This window comes from Leopardus geoffroyi, chromosome A3 (genome assembly GCF_018350155.1).
Source record: "Leopardus geoffroyi isolate Oge1 chromosome A3, O.geoffroyi_Oge1_pat1.0, whole genome shotgun sequence".
Taxonomy (NCBI): Eukaryota; Metazoa; Chordata; class Mammalia; order Carnivora; family Felidae; genus Leopardus; species Leopardus geoffroyi.
In genome coordinates, this window is record NC_059336.1 from 119351717 (window position 1) to 119370470 (window position 18754).

The 18754-nt window shown below is 54.4% G+C and overlaps 1 protein-coding gene and 1 long non-coding RNA gene across 2 annotated transcripts in view; one reads left to right on the plus strand and one right to left on the minus strand.

The window, feature by feature from the left end:
* Positions 1-18754, plus strand: part of OTOF (otoferlin) — a 94741-nt gene that overhangs the window by 38673 nt on the left and 37314 nt on the right. The window contains 4 exon segments of the mRNA XM_045447465.1: positions 1480-1661; positions 14392-14465; positions 16069-16195; positions 16665-16719. Of these exon segments, the coding sequence (XP_045303421.1) occupies positions 1480-1661; positions 14392-14465; positions 16069-16195; positions 16665-16719 (438 nt within the window).
* Positions 11568-14501, minus strand: LOC123581402. Its single transcript, XR_006703724.1, has 2 exons — positions 14302-14501; positions 11568-12668 (listed from the first exon to the last, which is right to left on the minus strand). It is a non-coding gene; the product is annotated as an uncharacterized LOC123581402 (long non-coding RNA).

An 18754-nucleotide genomic window follows, 5' to 3' on the forward strand; every position in this document is an offset into this window, starting at 1 on the left:
AGTCAGGGGAGCTCAGCCACCCCAGCAGGGGGGCGGGGTGCAGAACAAGCTACGGTCACCAGTGGGAGGAAGTGAGAGGAGAGAGAACAGAGGAAGCGGGCAGAGACGAGCAGGCAGCACGGACCGTGTTCTGTATTTCTAGAATCGGGTTTAGGAATTTAGCGGAGGACAGGCCTCACAGATTATCTAGTGCACCTACCACCCACCTCTGCCACTCGTTTTGTGGATGGGAGCCCTGAGGTCCTGGATGGGGAACGAATTTAGTCAAGGTCAGACGGCTGGTCAACAGCAGAGCTGACACCGGGACCCAGGGCTTCCAATTCCAGGCCACCATTTTGCCAGCACAACATACCTGGTCCCATCCAAAGGGCCACGTTGGCTCGGCGGGAAGGCCATGAGGCTTGGAGTCAGTCTGGCTCAGCTCAAACGCCCGCACTACCGCTTTCTAGCTGTGTGACTTCGAGCAAGTAATTTACCCTCTCGGAAATGTTAGGTAGGATACGTTGAAGTGTTGAGAAGATCAAATGAGGTTTGAGCTGAGCCTGGCTCAGGCCTGTGAAATGAGTTTACAGTAAAGCATCTTAGCATGACATCTAGAACAGCGAGGGCTTTTCCTTCGACTCCCCCCCCCCCCCCCCGGAAAATCGTTCGGAAGCCCACGTGCCGAGCGAAGGCTGCCTGTGTGGGTCGCCGGAGCAAGCCAACCCCCAATCTCTGAGGGAGGGCAAGTGCATCTGGGAGGCATACTGACACCCGTGCAGGTTGAGGAAGGAACTAGAATGAGTCTTCCCTGTGCAACGGGGAGAACCCAGAGCTGAAAGGAGGCAAGTGGCCCAAGGACCCAGAGCAAGAGGCCCTCCCAGGATTCTCGGGCGCACAGCCTGGGCCCAGGTGGGCGCTCCACTTTTCCCCAGAGAAAAAGCCCAGAGCGACCCCCAAGTCCCTTCTCCAGAGCAGGAGTGTCAGATGAACAGGAAGATGTGCCGACCCCATGCCTCGGGAGGTGTCCGGGGGTCCCCTCTCCTGGAGGCACGTCCTGCTCACATCCCATCTCGGGTTCGCATCAGGAGTGAGAGCAGGGCAGCCCCGCTTCTGAGGACGAGGGGGGGGGACCTCTAGCACTGGGGACACTGAATGATATTCTTCGTAGACAGTGGGCCCAGAGAGCCTACTGCCGTCTGGGCTCAGCTTGTCCCGGGCGCGCCCTCCACCTTGGGCACCAGGGAGGAGTAGAGCCAAGTGCAACAGGACCAGGGGCCAGAACCCGTTAAGCGGGCTGAGTCTGTGAGTCTCAGTCTTTCTGAGCCTCAGTTTTCTTATCTGTAAAATGGGAGGCGTGGGGAGGCTAATACGCACTTTGCCTTCCTCTGGCCGGCGGCGGGGAGGAAGTGAAAGCACTTTGTAAACATCACAAGGAGTGCGCGGGATGGTCCTTGCTATTGCTGTACCCTCGCTCACCACCCGCCCCTCTCCCTCCAGACCAGCCTGTGCGTGGAGGTCCGATATCAGGCCACAGATGGCACGGTGGGCTCCTGGGATGATGGAGACTTCCTGGGGGATGAGTCCCTTCATGAGGAAGAGAAGGACAGCCAGGAGACGGATGGACTGCTCCCCGGCTCCCGCCCCAGCTCCCGGACACCAGGCGAGAAGAGCTTCCGGAGGTAAGAGGCTGGGCCCTCTGGCCTCCCACCACCCCAAAGACACTGGGAGGATTCCTGGGCCTTGGTTCCCCGCGAAGGGCCCTCTCGGCATGACTGGGCTCAGTGGACAGGGCTGAGTTGCTGGAGAGACATACATGAGGCAGGAGTGTATTTCTACAGGGCCCTCGACACCTGTTCCCCCACCCCAGGCTCACTGGGTGGGGGGCAGGGTATCTGGGATCAGGCTGGGGGGCCCGGCCTCCTGCTCCCCTGAGGGAGGACTTGAGGGAAAGAGGCCAGACCCCTGCCTCCTGACAGAATGGGTGAAGCAGACAGGAGGGGGCCCTAACCTTTTGGGTCCAAGACCCAGAAGTGCCAGACCAGCCCCAGGCAGCCCGCCGTCCACCCTGGCCCCAGGCAGGCCCAAGAGAGGGAGGCCTTTTCCTGCCGGGGTGAAGCCAAAGGTCCTGGTCGGGACCCAGCCTCTCTCTTGTTGAGAAGAATGTGTTCTGACACCCTCAGTGTCTAGGATTCACCCCTGTGATGTCCTACCACACACGGGTGTCAGGAAGCTGCGTCCAGGCCTGCTCATTCTAAATGCAGGACTTTTCCCCAAAAGGAAATGCAATGACATTACTCTTAGAACTCTGAGAGACAGACCCTAAGTTAGTAAAATGTTGGCTACGGATTCCTAGCCTGCTGGGAATAACGTGCAAAATGCAGGTAAGTCAGTGGCACCTCTAAAGTTTTAGAGAAGGGGACCCCTTCCCGGTGATCGTTCCCTCCAATCTCCTGCCCTTTGCTTTCCAAAAAAATGTATTCAGTCCCTGTTCTGAAAAAAACCACCTATGTAAATCAAGGTAATTGAATTGATATGTTTTTGTTAGACGAATGTGCTTTTCTTCTTTGTACTTGAGCCATTCCTCTCAGGCCACACACACACACACACACACACACACTATACAAGCTTAAGACCCTGGGAGCCAGGTCAGGTAACAAGGTCAAAGGGACCATGCGTGTGACAAATACAGCGGACGTTGGCTCCAGGCCAGCCGGGGGAGGGGTGGCATCACCCACTCCAGCTGGGAGGGAGCCTGTCCTCCTTAGACTCTGGCCAGCCGGATGGAGAGGGCATGCAATTTGGCCTCAGGAGACTCAGGTCTGAGTCCCAGCTCTGCCTCCAACGAGTCTTGTGGCCCTCGGCCGGTCACATACCCTCTTTACTGTCTCTTCTAACCTGTAAAATGGGACCCGGAACAATGCGAACGCTCCCCCCATCCTGCCATTAGGAGAGACGAAAGGACCACAGGGGGACAGGTTGTAACCGGGGTGCCGAGTGCTGCCCCACATAAGGGCTGGGGACAGACAGGCTCTTGGCAGCTGGACAACGCAAAGGGTCAGGAATCAGGCTGGAAATGGTGACGGGAGCCAGAAGACGCTGATGCAGAGGGCACCAACCCGTCCCAATCCTCTGTCCCCACGAAGGAAGAGCACGTGGGGACTGTTGGGGACTCTGCAGCTGGGCTCTAGGAGGGGGAGCAAGACTGGAAGCCAGGTGACGGCCAACGATTGAAGGGAAGGAGCACCGGCTCTGAATCAGGGAAGCTAAGTTCCATTTGGCCCCATCCTGGCTGCCACTAAGCCGAATGACAGTGAGCGAGTCCCCTACCCCTCTGGGCCAATTACAGGAACGAGCTATGTATCCTGGCCGCTCTACAACTGTGATGTCCCGAGGGACCCAGGGATACTCTGGATCTCATGGGTAGCACCAGTGTGAAACAGCTGTCTGGGAGCTCTTGACAGCCGAGGGCCACCCTCTGTGGCTACTGTGGCTCGGGGCTCACGAGAAGGGGCCAGAAGGCTGACAGATGGGGCTTGAGTGGAGGCAGTAGAACAAAGTGAGGAGCTTTGGTCCCCAGACCAGCAGAGGGCCTCTCCTATCCTCCCTCAACCTGGCTTAGGGTTTCCCCACCTCTCCCTGGTTTCAGTGGCCTCTCCCAGGGCAGCAGCAGGAGGCCGCAGCAGGAGGAAGGGTTTTTGTTGTTGGTGTGTGTGTGTGTGTGTGTGTGTTTTTAAGTTTACTTATTTATTTTGAGAGAGAGAGAGAGGCAGACAGAGAATCCCAAGCAGGCTCTACGCTGTCAGCGCAGGGCTCGAACTCACAAACTTGTGAGATCGTGACCTGAGCCAAAATCAAGAGTCGGATGCTTCACCGATCGAGCCACGCAGGCGCCCCAGGAGGGAGGATTTTATCTGGGATTGGGAATTGGGAGAGGGTGACAACCGCGGTCAGAGCCCTCTTGTCTTCCAGATGGCACCGCCCTGTGTTGGAGGGGCTTTGTGAGGGAGCGCACGGTTCCCCTGCTGTCGCAGGGGCCACTGGCCCAGACGCTGAGAGCACCTGGGGGTCGGTGCCCTTGCCAGGCCTAGCCATGCAGCCAGCAGGCCGGGGGGGGGGGGGGTGGTGGGGAAGAGGTGAGAACATTCAGGGAGGGCTGGTGAGGAGAAGGTAGAACAGCTTTAGAGCATTTGGGCTCATCCTACGGCTTAATTCTGGCTGCATGTAAAGGGCATGTGACCTCTGGGTCAAGGAGTGTGGGTGCTGCAGGAACCCGATAGTTGGCCTTGCAGCCCGAGGTGTTATGTCTCACCCTCGTCTCACAAGTACCAACCAGCCAGGCCTGTCAGCTCTGGAGTCTGGGAGAAAGCCACCGTCTTCCGGACTGGCGAGCCCTCCAGACAGGCTTTGGTCAACAAAGGGACGGAGGAGGAAAGGGATATATGTGCCTAGCCTCTGACCCCCAGCGAAGTCTTCCTTCCCCACATCTGCCCCTTGCCCTCCGTTCATTCCTAAAAAGGCCCACCCCTTCAAAGATCAAGGTGCTCAGTCTACTAGGCGCCTCTCTTGTCTCTCCTCTGGCCAACCAGCAGCAGCAGGAAACCCTCATTGCTAGCGAACAGCAGTGTCTCACCTGGTCTTCTGGATCCACAGGGGTCTGGGGCGGGAATCCATTCCTCCCCGTCCAACATGGCTCCGTAGGGCGCTTGCTGGAGGGCGGAGGTGGGGGGCCGGTGGCGTGAATGGGCAGGAAACAGCCTCTGCCTTGGACTGGCAGGGACTCTGCCATGGATGACAGAGGAGGCTGATGTGGGGAGGTCCTGGTGAGCCCACACTTCTCCCTCTGGGGCCTGGGCACCCCCCAGCTGGGCTCCAGCCATCTGCTGTCACTACCCCAGGACAGGTCTCGGCAGAGGTACTCACTTAAGGGAACTCACTCTGAAGGCCTTAAGTATCTTCCTGGAAATTTCTCCCATGTGACCTCAGGGAATGTCTGCCAGGCACCTCTGCCTGAGCACCCCCCCAATCCCCAACCCGACACCAGTAGCCCATTAACCCTTTCCTCCCACGGTTCCATCAATCCCAGGCCCCAGTCAGTCTCGTGCCCTCTGAGCCACTCTGCCTACTTCTCTAGTCTCTGCCCCCAACCAGGGGCCTCCGATTTTGGCCAGGTTTCTGTAAAAATACCCTGGGAATGTTCCAGAGGCAAGGCGATGATGTGGAGAGACACAGGGCTCAAATCCCGGCTCTGGTCTCCGGAGCTACACTTGCCCACCTGTAAGAGGGGCATCAGGGACGTGAGGATCAAATGACATGCTTCATGTGAGTCGCCCACCGCAGCACCCGGCGTGTGGTCGGTGCTCAGCCAGTGCCTGATGTCTTCCTCCTTCCTTTCCAGTCTCTGTGACCTGCCCCGGTCCCTGAAGGGGAAGGAGACTTCGGCCCAGCATGAGCGTGCACACACTTACGAGCGCCGCTCAGGTGCATGTGTCTTTGTGACACCAGGGAGCCGCACACACCGCTGGCTTCTGGGCTCCGTTGCTGATGCGGCTCTAGGAGCCACATCCAGAGGGACGGAAAGGAAGCCCAGCTTTAATGGTGCAGCTTCTCTTAGGGCTTTCCTGCGGATTTCCTCTATTCTGCGACTCTCTCCTTATTTTCTCCATCTGCCTGGCCCTCCTGCCCTCCACGGCCCCACCCCCTTCCGCCCAGCCCCCCCTGCCTGAGAAGGCAGAGGTTCCCGTTGGGTTCCTCTCTGCTGGGTCTCATCTTGGGAGAGCAAGGAGGGACCACTTTTCTTGTTCTCCTTACGGATCATTCTTCCACTCCAGCAGAGATCCATGGAAGCCAGGTATCCCCACTCCTATACCATGGGTCAGGGGGCAGCAGGGTATCCCCACAGTGTGTGCCCTGGGATGTGCATGGGGTCAGCACAGCCGGCCTCACCCCCCCAGTTCCCATGATCCCTCCCCCACCTCAGCACAGAGGAGCCAGGGCCAGGGCCATGCTGGGATAGGGGTGAAGCGATGCTTCACCAGCTGTTTCACCCGAGGTTAGGGTCCCCTCCACCCCCGGCCCAGGGCTGAGTGTTCAAGTGAGGTCTGGCCCCGTGAAGCACTGGGTCCCAGCAAGCTTCAGGGCTCCCCAGCGGGCCGCCATATTGAATCTCCCACGCAGTGGCTGCTTTCAGCGGCACACCCAGAGCAATGTGGATGGGGGTGTGAGGAAGAGATGGAGTGAAACCCAGGCCCAGAAAGACAGAAGGCTGGCTGAGGAACAGAACCCACCCAACCTACCCGCTGAAAATACAATGTGGACTCTAGGAGGAAAGTTCAGACCCATCCAGGCCTTCAGGGAGAGGTCTCCGAGCAAGGAGGACAGAGGCCGGGCCACATCCCATCCCTACTGCTTGTGGCCGAGTGACTGAGGGCAGGCTGAGCACAGAACGCTGAAGCTTTATTATTCATGTTCGTTGTAGTCATTAATAGCGGTTGTGGTAAAATCATGAGAATGTTCTTTTTTTTCACAGAAAGACAGTCCTTTTCCCTTCTCCATTTCCACACTCAGAGTGTGGGCCTGTGTGCGGCCCCTCTGTAGGCCCAGCGGCCTGGAGTGTGTGAGGACGGGGTGAGGCAGGCATGTTCCAGGCAGCCTGTGCTGTGCGGCACCTGGGCCTGCTATGTGCCTGAGAAGCTCCCCCGCTGGGCCAGCCTGACGGCTCCCCAAGATTTCAGAGCAAAACCGGAAGGGAAAGAGATAGAACCTCCCGTTTTATTGTTCAGGTGTATCAATTCCTCCTTCCCGTTCCATCCTTGCCCAGTCCTAGGGGATACAGTTCCCCTTCCGGTTCCCCTATTGCAATGATTTTCCAATTCTTCAGGGTCACAGAGTTCTTTAAAAAAACAACAAGCAAACAAACTTCCTTCAAAACTTGGATGGGTAACTCAGAGAAAGGCGGCCCTGTTTGGATTAAGGTGACAGTGCAGTCAGTAAATCTCCCATTCGGCCCTCATTCTCGAAAGCTCACTGGGGCTCCTGCTCCACTGGGGCAAGCCCCATGCAGCTCTCAGTGGGTCCCAATGGGGACCCATGCCTGACCTGCCCGCCTCCAAGCCAGGCCTGGGGCCAGCACGGGGCTGCTGAGACTATCTCCCCTTCTCTGCAGCGAGGTGTTCTGTGACCAGCAGAGACCTGGCTAATGCTAAGTACTTTGAAAGGAATTACAAACTGACCAGCTTGCCTAATGGAAAGGACAACTGGCCAAAGCTGGACTTCAGCTGTGATCTATGTAGGCCTGTAGGTTCTGAGCTGTCATGGCACAGAATCATGTCCCCCTGGGCAAGGCCTGTGCCAGTGCAGCACGAGGAGAGGGAAAACATCACTAAAACATCTCCTAATTGTTGCCTGCTTTCTTTTCTTCATCTTCCTTGCCATAGCATTAGGGAAGGGTTGAGAGAACATTCCAGGCTTTTCTGAAAGCCTCCCTAAAGAGGGAGAAGGGCACGGTTCTTACCCTGCTCTGCGCCCCGAAGTGGTAGCTCTCTTATTGCCACATCCCCAGAATCTCCCTGGCCCACCCTTGCCCTCCAAGGCCGTCAGAGCCTGAGAGCTGCCCACTCCATTGGAGGGGATCCAGGGAGGTGGTGAGGAGGAGCAGGGTGGCCCAGGCCTGGAGGGTGGCCAGGCTCATCTAACCTTGCATTCCCTGAGGCATCTGAGACCCACAGGAGAAATCACCAAGCCCTTGCCTGCGAATGGAGGAGATCAGGTGACACCCTGAGGCCTCCTCCCATTTCAAGGCTCCAGGCTCTCCTGGGCTTGGGAAGTGGCCACCCAGCCCCGCTCCTGCGACCAGGGCAGAGCCTAGGAACCATCAGACCCCTGCCAAGCAGGCCTAGGCTGCAGCGAGAAGCTGTGGGGTGAGGGGGTCCCTGGGATGAGGAGGCCCTTGGGGAGTGGGGGGTCAACAGGGCCAGGGGCTAAATCTGCAAGTGTCTCTGGTCCACACCCTCTCACTCACATCCCCTTGTCTCCTCATTTCTTCCCCCTACTCAGCAAAGGCAGAGAGAAGACCAAGGGAGGCAGAGATGGCGAGCACAAGTAGGTGTCCCAGGCCAGGGTGGAGTCCGTGGGGCCCAAAGGCTCCTCACCACAGGGTGCGGATGTCGGGATGGCCTGTCTCAGAGGGCTTAGGCGTGGGCTGTCCTGGCGAAGCCAGCACCGGGGGATGGCAGGGCGAGGGAGGTCTGTCCATCTGGCCGTGAGGGGTGAGGGTCAGGGAGGGAGGCGGTGGGGGTGGGGCAGGTGTCTGGGCATTTCTGGTTTCTGCTCCCTCCTCCCTCCTTTCAACGTCTGGATTCTGCCTCCACTTCCCTGTTCAGCTCCACGCCCACGGGCCAGGCCCTTAGGCTTTCCTGTCAGGGAAGGTGTGACTGAAGGCAAAGGGGTGGGGGAGGCCCAAGAAGTGGCCACCTCCCGCTAAGAATAAAGGCAGGGCTGGGCAGGTGGGCATGAAGGCCTGGAGGCCCACAGAGGACAGACTCTGGGCCTGGAGTGGCCCCAGGGGTGGCTGGGGCATGAAGCCCCAGAGAGCTAAGGAGGGACGAGCATATGCGTCCCCTCTGGCCTTCCTCACCGTCTCCATCCCGCAAAAAGCTTCGTGGGGGAGGGAGAGGTCAGGGCCTGTCTGGGAGAAGGGGGGTGGGGACCCCAGATGAGAGAGGCCAGCCACAGGAGTTGGAAAGGCTCAAGGCCTGGGGCTGATGAGTGGGTCTCAGAGGCCCCCTGAAGCACATGCCATCTCTAGAACTCTCTAGCATTGTGGGGAGTTCACAGAAGCAGTAGTAGTCAGGGCTGACCGGCTGGAGGGGGCCTCTGGTCCAAAGCCCTTTCTTCGAGATGATAAATCTGAGTCCCAGAGAGGGGAAGTGACCTGCCCCGGGACAGGAGCAGAGCTAGGACAGCCACACGGGGAATTTCACAAGAGACCTGGGGAGTTTAGAGCACTTGACTGTACTCTAAATTTAATTTAATTCTCCAAACACACCAGTGCAAGCTGAAAAGCCAAGAATGGGGTCTTTATTTTCCAGATAGGGAAACTGAGCGTCAGAGATGTTAAGGGATTTGCCCCACACTGTGGTACCAGGAAGTTAAAAACTGGTTGACAGGAGGACATCGTGGGGACACCAGGATTGTGCCTATAGGGGTCTCAGGTGGTCAGCACAGGTATGGGCTTGAGGCATCCGCCTGCATTAAGGTCCCAGGGGACTCATCGTGGATCATTGCTTCAACAAAAGCACATGAATTCCAACTCCCACAAACAAAAGTACAACAAGACAAAGGCACCGCGTGGGGAAAACTCAGGCCCAGAGACCTGAAGGGTTGAGGAGGCTGTCAGGCTCTGAGCAAGGGAAGAATAGGGAGCTTGGAGAGGGAGCCGGAGAGCTGAATCCAGGGAGGTAGGGGTGGAGGGTGAGAGATGATGGCTGAGCTGGGAGTCCCTCTTCGGGAGCTGTTTCAAGGGCTCAGTTTCCCGCATGGACGCTTAGACACGAGAGGCCTATTCATGAGATGTAAACAACCTGTCTCTTCCCCAGCCTCTGGCTGAGAGTGGCGATGCCCTAGGGCCCTTCTTGATTTCCAGCTCCCCAATCTGTCCTGGGCCAGACCCCCAGGGATTCACACTGGCCACGGCCAGACTAAGAGGCACCTCACAGTGGCGAGCACATAAACCGCAGTAAATGCTGGTTCCCTGGCACTACCTGATCCGAGTCTCTTGCCATCCCTAGTCCTCTCATGGGATACAGTCATATTTTCATGTGTGGGGCATTAGGAGGATTGAAAGGGGACGGAAATGAGATTTTTTTTTTAATGTTTATTTATTTTTGAGAGAGAGAAATAGAGAGAGGCAGAGTGAGGCAGAGTGAGAGCAGGGGAGGGGCAGAGAGGGAGGGAGACACAGAATCGGAAACAGGCTCCAGGCTCTGAGCTGTCAGCACGGAGCCCGATGTGGGGCTCGAACGCACAAACTGTGAGATCATGACCTGAGCCAAAGTCGGACACTTAACCGAAGGAGCCACCCAGCGCCCCAGGTGGCGCCCCAGAAATGAGATTTCTTTTTTTTTTTTTTTTAATTTTTTTTTTTTTTCAACGTTTATTTATTTTTGGGACAGAGAGAGACAGAGCATAAACGGGGGAGGGGCAGAGAGAGAGGGAGACACAGAATTGGAAACAGGCTCCAGGCTCTGAGCCATCAGCCCAGAGCCCGACACGGGGCTCGAACTCACGGACCGCGAGATCGTGACCTGGCTGAAGTCGGACGCTTAACCGACTGCGCCACCCAGGCGCCCCAGAAATGAGATTTCTAAGAAGAGACTAAGCAAGTTGAAACTCTGTAGCCAGGTGAAGAAAAGCTATAAAAACAGTTTTAAAACTCTGAAAGGTTACCGTGTGGCAAAGCTGGCTAGTTTCAAGCTCTGCTGAGAAGTAAGCAGAAGCGTGTGCAAGTTGCTGTAGGAAAAACGGAAGAATCCAGCCATGAAAGAACTCATGCTCCCCTTGAGTACGTGGGATGTTGGGAGAGGTTGGTCTGGAGACGTGGGAAATCTATTTCCCTGATGCTGTTTGCTCGAGCCTTGCAAGGGGTTGGGCCGCCGAGGAGAGCTGAGGAGCCAGCTCCCTGGCACACAAGGGCCCCCTTAAGTACACAAGGGCCCCCCACGCCTCCTGGTTCCACGAGGGCACGGAGGCGAACAGGCCAGTTTGGGGACAAGTCCTCGTATCAAGGGCCAACCTGTCCTGCCCAGATGTGGCAAGATATTTGAAACTAACTGAAATTCAACACACTGTGAAAAAAACAACTGTAGAGCCTGCAATTATGAATTAGCTATTCTTGGGGCATCGGAAATAAAAGAAATACACCCACCAAGGGGCACCAGAACACGCCCCCAAGGTTTGAAAACGTGGCTGTTTAAACAATTCAAAGCACCATAGACCCCTTTTCTCTTAGGCAGGAGTTTCTCCTGATTAGCTGAGGCCTGAGCTAGCGAGCCTGGGTTGTTCTGATTGAAGGCAGTCTCAGATCGTCAGGCACAGCCCCTAAGTCACAGCCTCCAGAAGAATACACAGACCTGAGTTAATGTCATGCCCAGCTCACTAAATTTAGTTCGGCCAATGTTCCCAAGTCATTCTGAATACCAAGCTCCCTCCTAGGACCCCAACCACGACATCCTTCTAGATCTGAGCCGTGGAACCAGCAATGAAACCATCAGATCCATAAATGAAAACAGAATTTAGAAATAAGTGAACTAACCTTAAAATCTTTTCTCTAGAGGGAAATAGTGGTCTAAATTGTGGGTGCCTATCATTCTGACCTCAGTGAATCCAGCAATGGGGAAGCCCAAGCGGGACCGGAAATCCCCAGAGGGCCCTAGAGAGGCCCACCTTCCCTGGCTCCTGCTTCTGCTTCCCTGAAGCCAGGAGTAAGGAGCCACTTGGTGGCAAAGCATTTTTTCACTGAGCTGATTATTGGCTTGTTTTCTTTGTCTGTTTCTCACCACATTATATTTTTAGTTATTGAAGAACTCAGACCAGCTGCCGCATTTTATTTCAAAACAAGAACAAACACTCAGGACCCCAGCGTATCAGCAACCTCATCAAAGAATTACACATTTTGGAAATCTAAGTCTTTGATACAAGCCAATAATCTTCGAACATCCCTGACTAAATTAACATTTATTTCAAAACTAACCTTTACCCTTGGCCGAGAGAAGCAGGCACGCCGTTTCTGGGAAGCGGTGCAGCACTAGGCAGAAGAGACTGTTTCTATGGTCAACTTCTGATGTGTCATCGACCAGAAAATTCCAAAGGGCAGGGAGAGCTGAGGCCATCACGCTCTAGTGCACGCTGTCCAGATGAACTGAAAAACAAATCCAGGAGAAACAAACAGTACGAATTCTGGACATTACATTCACCCGACACGTTCCACATTTTTTATTAAGGGATAAATCTTCATTTTGAGATACCCCCAGGCACACAGGAGTACCGTCTGTATACCTGTCCACCGGAGATGGTTAGTGAGGCAGGGTCTGGGAAGAGGGGCTTCTCCTTTGATTGACTTCAGGGAGAGAATAGTAGGATAGTATAGTTTTTTTTTTTAAAGTCTCAATCTCTGTTTCCAAATACGTTTGTTTTAAGAAATAAAGTGACTTTCAAAATCAAGGGCCATAACTGCCCAGGGGAAGCCCCAGGCCCTTTTCCACTTGGGTGGGTCCTCGGGACCGGCGTCAGAAAGCTGCAAGTCATTGACCTGTGTGACGTTTCATTACCAGTCATTAACTTTCACGGCAGCCTCTTCCAAAATGCGTTGATGCTAAGACCATTTGTGAGTGAGCGCCTTCTCTGTAAGCCTGGGCACCGTCTGTGGGGCTCTTCAAGATGGCACCCCCATCTGCACACTACGTTGGCACACGGCCCATACGTACACCTACAAGTGCAGGCCCTGGGAACTTTTCACTGAAGTTCCAAACGGTCAGGATGGGATCGCCACTGACAGAGAAGTGCAATCCCACAGGACTCAGGACGTAGCAGTTCTGGCAGAGGGGGCAGGAGCAGTGTGCTTCAACTCTAGCTCTGAGCCTCAGTCTCGTCTTGGGTTGAATGAAGAGAAGCATATGTCCCTCCCAGGATCGCTATAAAGATGAAATGAGTAAACATCTGGAAAAGGCTTTGGCCCATAGTAGTTGCTCAAGAAAAAATTATATAATGCCATGTTGGCATATGTATAGATACCTCCCCTTATTAGAAGGGGAGACACTTTCTTTCCCTTCTTTCCCTTCTCCTCCATTGTTATGTTCCAGACAACACGATGCTGGCCGGTATAGACACATCAGTGTTACCTCAGTCTTCCTTGACCCACCTCATGGCTTTTTAGGAAGCCATGAACACACTAGTGTTTTCCTAAACTGTGAGCTGCTGCTCATGGAAGGGTTCTTGATTGCTCTTTCACTGGGATACAGACTCACAGCCCTCTATGTCTTGCCCGGAAGTAAAGAGAGCAAAGAGGAAAGAAAGGCCCGGGATTAGGGTGGGGCCAGATTTGGGGGAATAAGATTGGCCCCAACCTTGAGTAGAGGGGCTTAAGGTTTTTAGGCCATCCCTACAAGGACAGAAAGGTTTTGCCCAACCTCACATTACCCAGAATAATGGGTATCTTGGGATACCCATTACCCATTACCCATTATCTTGGGATACCCATTACCCAGGGGATCTTGGGAACCAAAGTCAAGCCTCCATGGGGAGATAGACGCATGACCCAAAGGTGGGCGGGCTCTGTTGTAGGTGAGCTCAGAGTTTGAGTCTGGCCTGGCCCCCCCCTGAGGCCACATGATGACAGGGCCACACCCACGAGGAGGGAGAATGGGAAGAGAGAGTCAGGTATCCAGCTCATACAATATTGATGGGGTAATGGAATACTGCACTTTACCCCCTGCTGATCCTACTCCGGGTCCCTCCTGGCACCAGGGATCACGGGCTCAGCTGCAGGGACATCACTGAAGGGACACTGACGACCCCTGCCCCCTTCCCTCAGCCCCCCTGACTGCGAGGCCCTTCACCTGGGGGCACAAGGCCACACCAAGCCAGAGAAAGAGGTAGGAACTATGGAGTTTGCCATACGTTCCTGGGGGTTGGTTGAAGTGGGGGGTGGGGGGGGGGATTCCGCAGTGAGCAGGGACAGGCAGAAAGGGTGGAAGCCAGCACCAAAGATAGATGGGAAAGGGCCCATCTCTTCCTTTTTGCTGGGGACCGAACAGAATCTGAGGGTGCAGAGAAATTGGGAAAGACAAGGCAAGAGTTGCACACCAGGGCCATCTGAGAACTGAGCAGCTAGTTTCAACCACATCTCAGACCTCCTCCTTGGCCTCTGCCCCTCTGATCCTGTTCCTGTCTGTCTGTCCTGATGCTTTGTCTCTGGTCATCTGGCTTTCTTCCCGACCAGCTGAGGTGGGGTGCACGGACAAGGAAGACGAGCTCGGAGGCACGGTGGAACTCAGAGCTCTGAGACTGGACTGAGGGAGCTGAGGACAGCCCAGGACCCGGGAGGGCTCCACTCAAAGTCGTTCTTTCCAGCCCAAGATCTCCTTCTCTGATCCCTGGGCCCTGACCCGCTCTTCAGTGGTGTGGAGGCATGAGAAAGAAGGAAGCAGTGGGGTCTCCTCTCTGCCCTAATCCCCCCTCGTGGCTCCCGCTTTAGAAAGGTTGGCCCCCACGCTATCTCAGGACCGGTACGTGAGGGGCTGGAGTATGAAGTTCTCTTTCTCTTACGTGTTGTCTCGGGTTTTGCTCTCCTGTGTTTGTGTGTCTTCCTCCCGGCGTCCATCTCCCTCCATCTCATTCTGGCGGCTCGCCTCACAGAGCTGGGAGAAGTGTGTTCTCCGCCATGAAGCTCGGCAAGAACCGGTCCCACAAGGAGGAACCCCAAAGACAAGGTACAGACGCGCCCCCAGCCAGGCCAACCCCCGGACCATCTCTGCGCACCTGACAGAGACCAAACCCCTCCCCTCCGCGGGCAGCGCCCCAGCAGGCTCGCCTGCGATTGGCCGGCGAGGCCGCTTAGGTGGGCCCTAGCCTCCCATTGGCTGCCGGCAGAGCCGGGCCCTGGGGGTGGTCTTCAGGAAGGGGGCGCTCCTGGCACAAAGGGTGGGAAGGGCATCGCCACTGGTCTAGAATTTAGCAGTACTCTCTGTCTGGTGGGCCTGTGTTTGAAAGGCTCCTCCTGCCCTCTCTGCTCCCCACCCCCCCCCCCACCTTTTTTCCTGCACACAGAAGCCTAGAGATTGTTCATTAGAGAAGGGAATAACAAAAAACAAAACAAAACAAAACAAAACCGAAAGTGATTTGGCCACTTCCCTATTTCTGGGGAAAAACCAGCGTCCCAGGACCGCTTACCCAGTGGCAAGACTCACTGCCCTGTCTTTCCCCATGCCTTCTCACAAGGCTGCAGGGAAAGCCCTGGGGGAGAGAGGCAGGGTGGAGCCTGGGAGGCTGAAGTGACCGGTGGCCCTGGTGCCACGGGAGCAGCAGCCTGGGGGGAGGGCAAGACAGCTGTTAGAAAGGAGGCGGGGGGACCGGGAGAAGACGGGAGAGAATTGGATCAGATAAGGAAGCAATGTGGAGCTTTCCCACCCAAGTCTGTTGATCACATGCCCTCCTTCAGAGCTCCTGGCTTCCCCCCTTAGCATCCCCTGGGTGACCCACTGGCCCCAGCATCTCTCTCCCTCTTGCCTCCATGCCAGTTCTAGCGGTGCCCTTCTCCTTCCGACTGGAGAGGGCATGGCTGCTGGCTGAGGCCCAAACCTACCATTCTTCCGTGGTTGCTCAGTATGGTCAATTCTTCATCTCATTGGATATTACACCTCAGCGCAGCGTTAGGGTCTGAATTCCATCAGCTATTTTACATGGATGAGTTACTTCTTAAGCTTCAGTTTCCCAGTCTGTGACGTGAGAATAGTGCCTATCTTGACAGGACATGGATATGAGGACAGGAGATACGTGCACGAAGTGCCTGGCATTGTGCCTGACATAGAGTAGCCTCTTGATAAACAGTAGCCATCGTTTGAAAGGTACATAAGTATGGATTTTTTATTGCCCCTCCCCTTCTTCCACAAAGGGTATTCAGTGCTTATGTAAGAAATACACAAGAAGAGTTACATTCAATCAAAATACAAAAGCAAGACTAGGGGTACCTGGCTGGCTCAATCAGGAGAGCATACATATGGCCCTTGATCTCAGGGTCGTGAGTTTGAGCCTTAGGTTGGGTGTAGAGATGGCTTAAATAAATAAACTTAAAAAAAAAATCTTTAAAAAAATAAAAAAAAATTTTTTTAAGAGGCGAAACTAGATATAATATCAATTAAAATCAAAGATCAAGATCAGGTGGGAAACACTGCGGATAAACGGGCCATACATTCTAAGCAGATACTGCCAAGGAAGCCCGGAAATTGACCGTTAGCTTCCTGGATAGCAAAGCGCAAGGGGAAAGACAGTCACTTGTTCCACCATCCAGCCCATCTAATGGCCTTTCTTCTGCAGATGAACCGGCCGTGCTGGAGATGGAAGACCTTGACCGCTTGGCCGTTCGGCTGGGGGATGGGCTGGACCCTGACTCTGTGTCTCTGGCCTCTGTCACAGCTCTCACCACCAATGTCTCCAACAAACGGTGAGCACACGGGAGTCCCGCAGCCCAAACCGCCTCCGCCTGTTCAGGCAGGACCCAGCTTGCCGTGTGTGGAATTCGGATGGGGAAGAACCAAGGTCCCTGGGTGGCTTCTTCCTAACCCTGCCCCTTTCTTCTTTTCCCGGATGTCTCTCACTCCGCTGTTCCTACAAAGGCAGGAGGCTGCTCCCAAGTCATTGCACACCCGCGGGCCAAGGGGGATCACAGAGCTGCCCCGCACACATCTGAACCTGTTGACCTACTGTCTATCTCTCCGTCACTGTGCCGTTAATCCTCTCTGTTGGGGCCTCTGAAAACAATTAATCCCCATTCTTTTGGACAGTCTTGGAGTATACGAATACCATGATTCTGTCCTCTGCCCTTCGCCAAGGTCCAACCAGTGCCAGCGCCCTCCTCCTCCCCTGCAGGCAATCCCCTTACACCGGGCCTGACGGTACCTTCTCCTCCTCAGATCCAAGCCAGACATTAAGATGGTGCCAGGTGCCGGGCGGCCCATGGATTACCAGGTAGGCGGGGCAACTAGAGGCATCGCTCTGAGACTCCACTCCAGTGGGTGGTTCTGGCCAGGCGTGCATTATAGACTCTGGATGCATGGGTCTGAGGGTCACAGAGAACCACAAGCTCAGTGTAAGTTCCCAAACTAAGCTTGTGTCCGGGAGGCACTCGGAACTAGAGAGGTACAAACCTAAAGAGCTTGAGAATTCTGCTTATGCAGAGGACTTTGTGTCCAGCACTGGACTTCATCAAGTTGGAGGGACCTGGAAAAACCCTGAAAAGACCAAGGGGCACCACTATCTATCATATACGTCTCTGAAGAAAGATTTTTTGATGTGCTTTTTAAAATTGTTGTTTCCATTATATTTGTAATGCCAGAAGTAATGTAATGTCAGTCCTGGTTGTCCATAGATGGTGAGAATGTGGGTGGGGTTTTTTGTTTTTTTTTTCTTTTTCTTCTCTGGTCTCTGAAATTAACACTTAATGTTTCTGTTTGTATGTTTCTAAAACTGGAGACAAAATGACTGAGATAGGGAGAAATTTGAAGCTGTAGGATTGTTAATGTGGCCACAGTGCAGGCAGGATGTGTCACGAGCAGGGCTGAGCTGTTGAGAGAGGGCCACACAGCGCGTCTGAACCCCAGTACAGCCCTCCAGGCCTGGGGCCCGATCATGGGCTTTCCAGGGCCACACCCCCAATTTTGTTTCTTCTTGCGGAGTTGATCAGAGCCTGAGATACTCAGTTACACTAACACAATCCACGATGGACTAACGTACAAGCCAGAAGCACCTCGTACTTATTTATAAACTGGAAACAGGAAGGGCCCATGGATGACCCATTGCTCTAGACCCTTCACTTGGGGTCTAACAAGACCCAGATATGGGTCAGAGGCCTGGGCATTCCTAGGACTGAGTGAGTGTGCTCACTGGTCAGAGGAAACAGCCTTTAGGAGACCCCGCCTGGCTACCACTGTAGCGCCTGCCCAAAGTGTCAGAACCCGGGCCCAGAATCAGAGTGAGCCTCCTCTCCCAGGTTAGAGCTTTATCTCTGAACGCTCATCTCCCCGACCCTATGCGCACCACCCCTTCTTCAAGGCGACAGCCCCCCGGCCACCTCGCTCAGGTGATGATATAAAGGACGAGGAGGTATCTGTCTTTGTATCAGGTGCATCTGGTCATGTTTTCTCAAGGACACACCTTGTCTCCCTTAATCCTCGCTTCAGTTTGTTTTCAACCAGTTGGTGGCCATCTTTCCGGGTGCTTGAAAATTAGCCCCAAGCAGTGTCAAGTGACCCTGGCCCTGGCCCTGTGGTTTAGACAGCCTCAAGCCACTGGGCTCCTTGGAGGTTTGGGAAATGCCGCCCCCTCACCTCTCTGCCAAAACCCAAACACAGAATATCGTAAGACGTTTGAAGGCTTTTCTAGGGGGCTGGGCCCAGGGCTCGGCTCCTCTGTTTTCTGAGAACAGGAAAATTCCAAAGGACAAAGATCTGTTTGTCTTTGTATTTCCAGATACTGTTTCCTTTACAGTGTCACCGGCCTGCCACGTAAAGGCACATAGAAAATGGTTAATATAACTGTTATTTTCTAGAAGGCTTACAGGTACTATGCTAGGAACTGTGTGTGTGTGTGTGTGTGTGTGTGTGTGTGTGTTTTCCATTTAAGTTAATATAATTCTTATACCCTCCTAAATATAAGTATTACTACATTTCATAGGTGAGAAACTGAGGCACAAGGAGAGTGAGGAGCTTACCCTAGGTCACACAGTTATTCAAAGGTCAACTCAGGGTTCAAGTGCAAGGGTGTCCAACCTAAGCAGTCCGAGTGACTAATTTCTTTCTAATTGAGCCTCTTGGACAGTCACTCCCTCTGGTCCCCCCCCCCCCATTTATCTTTGGCTCACTACCTACTGCTTGTTTTCAAAGCTCTTTCAAACTGCTTCCTGACAGAGACCTTTATTAAGTGGACCCCACTTTCCCCCGCCAAAGACTTTGCAAACGTCCTGAATTGAACAGAACAGTTGTCGTATTTAACCGAGTAACATAGT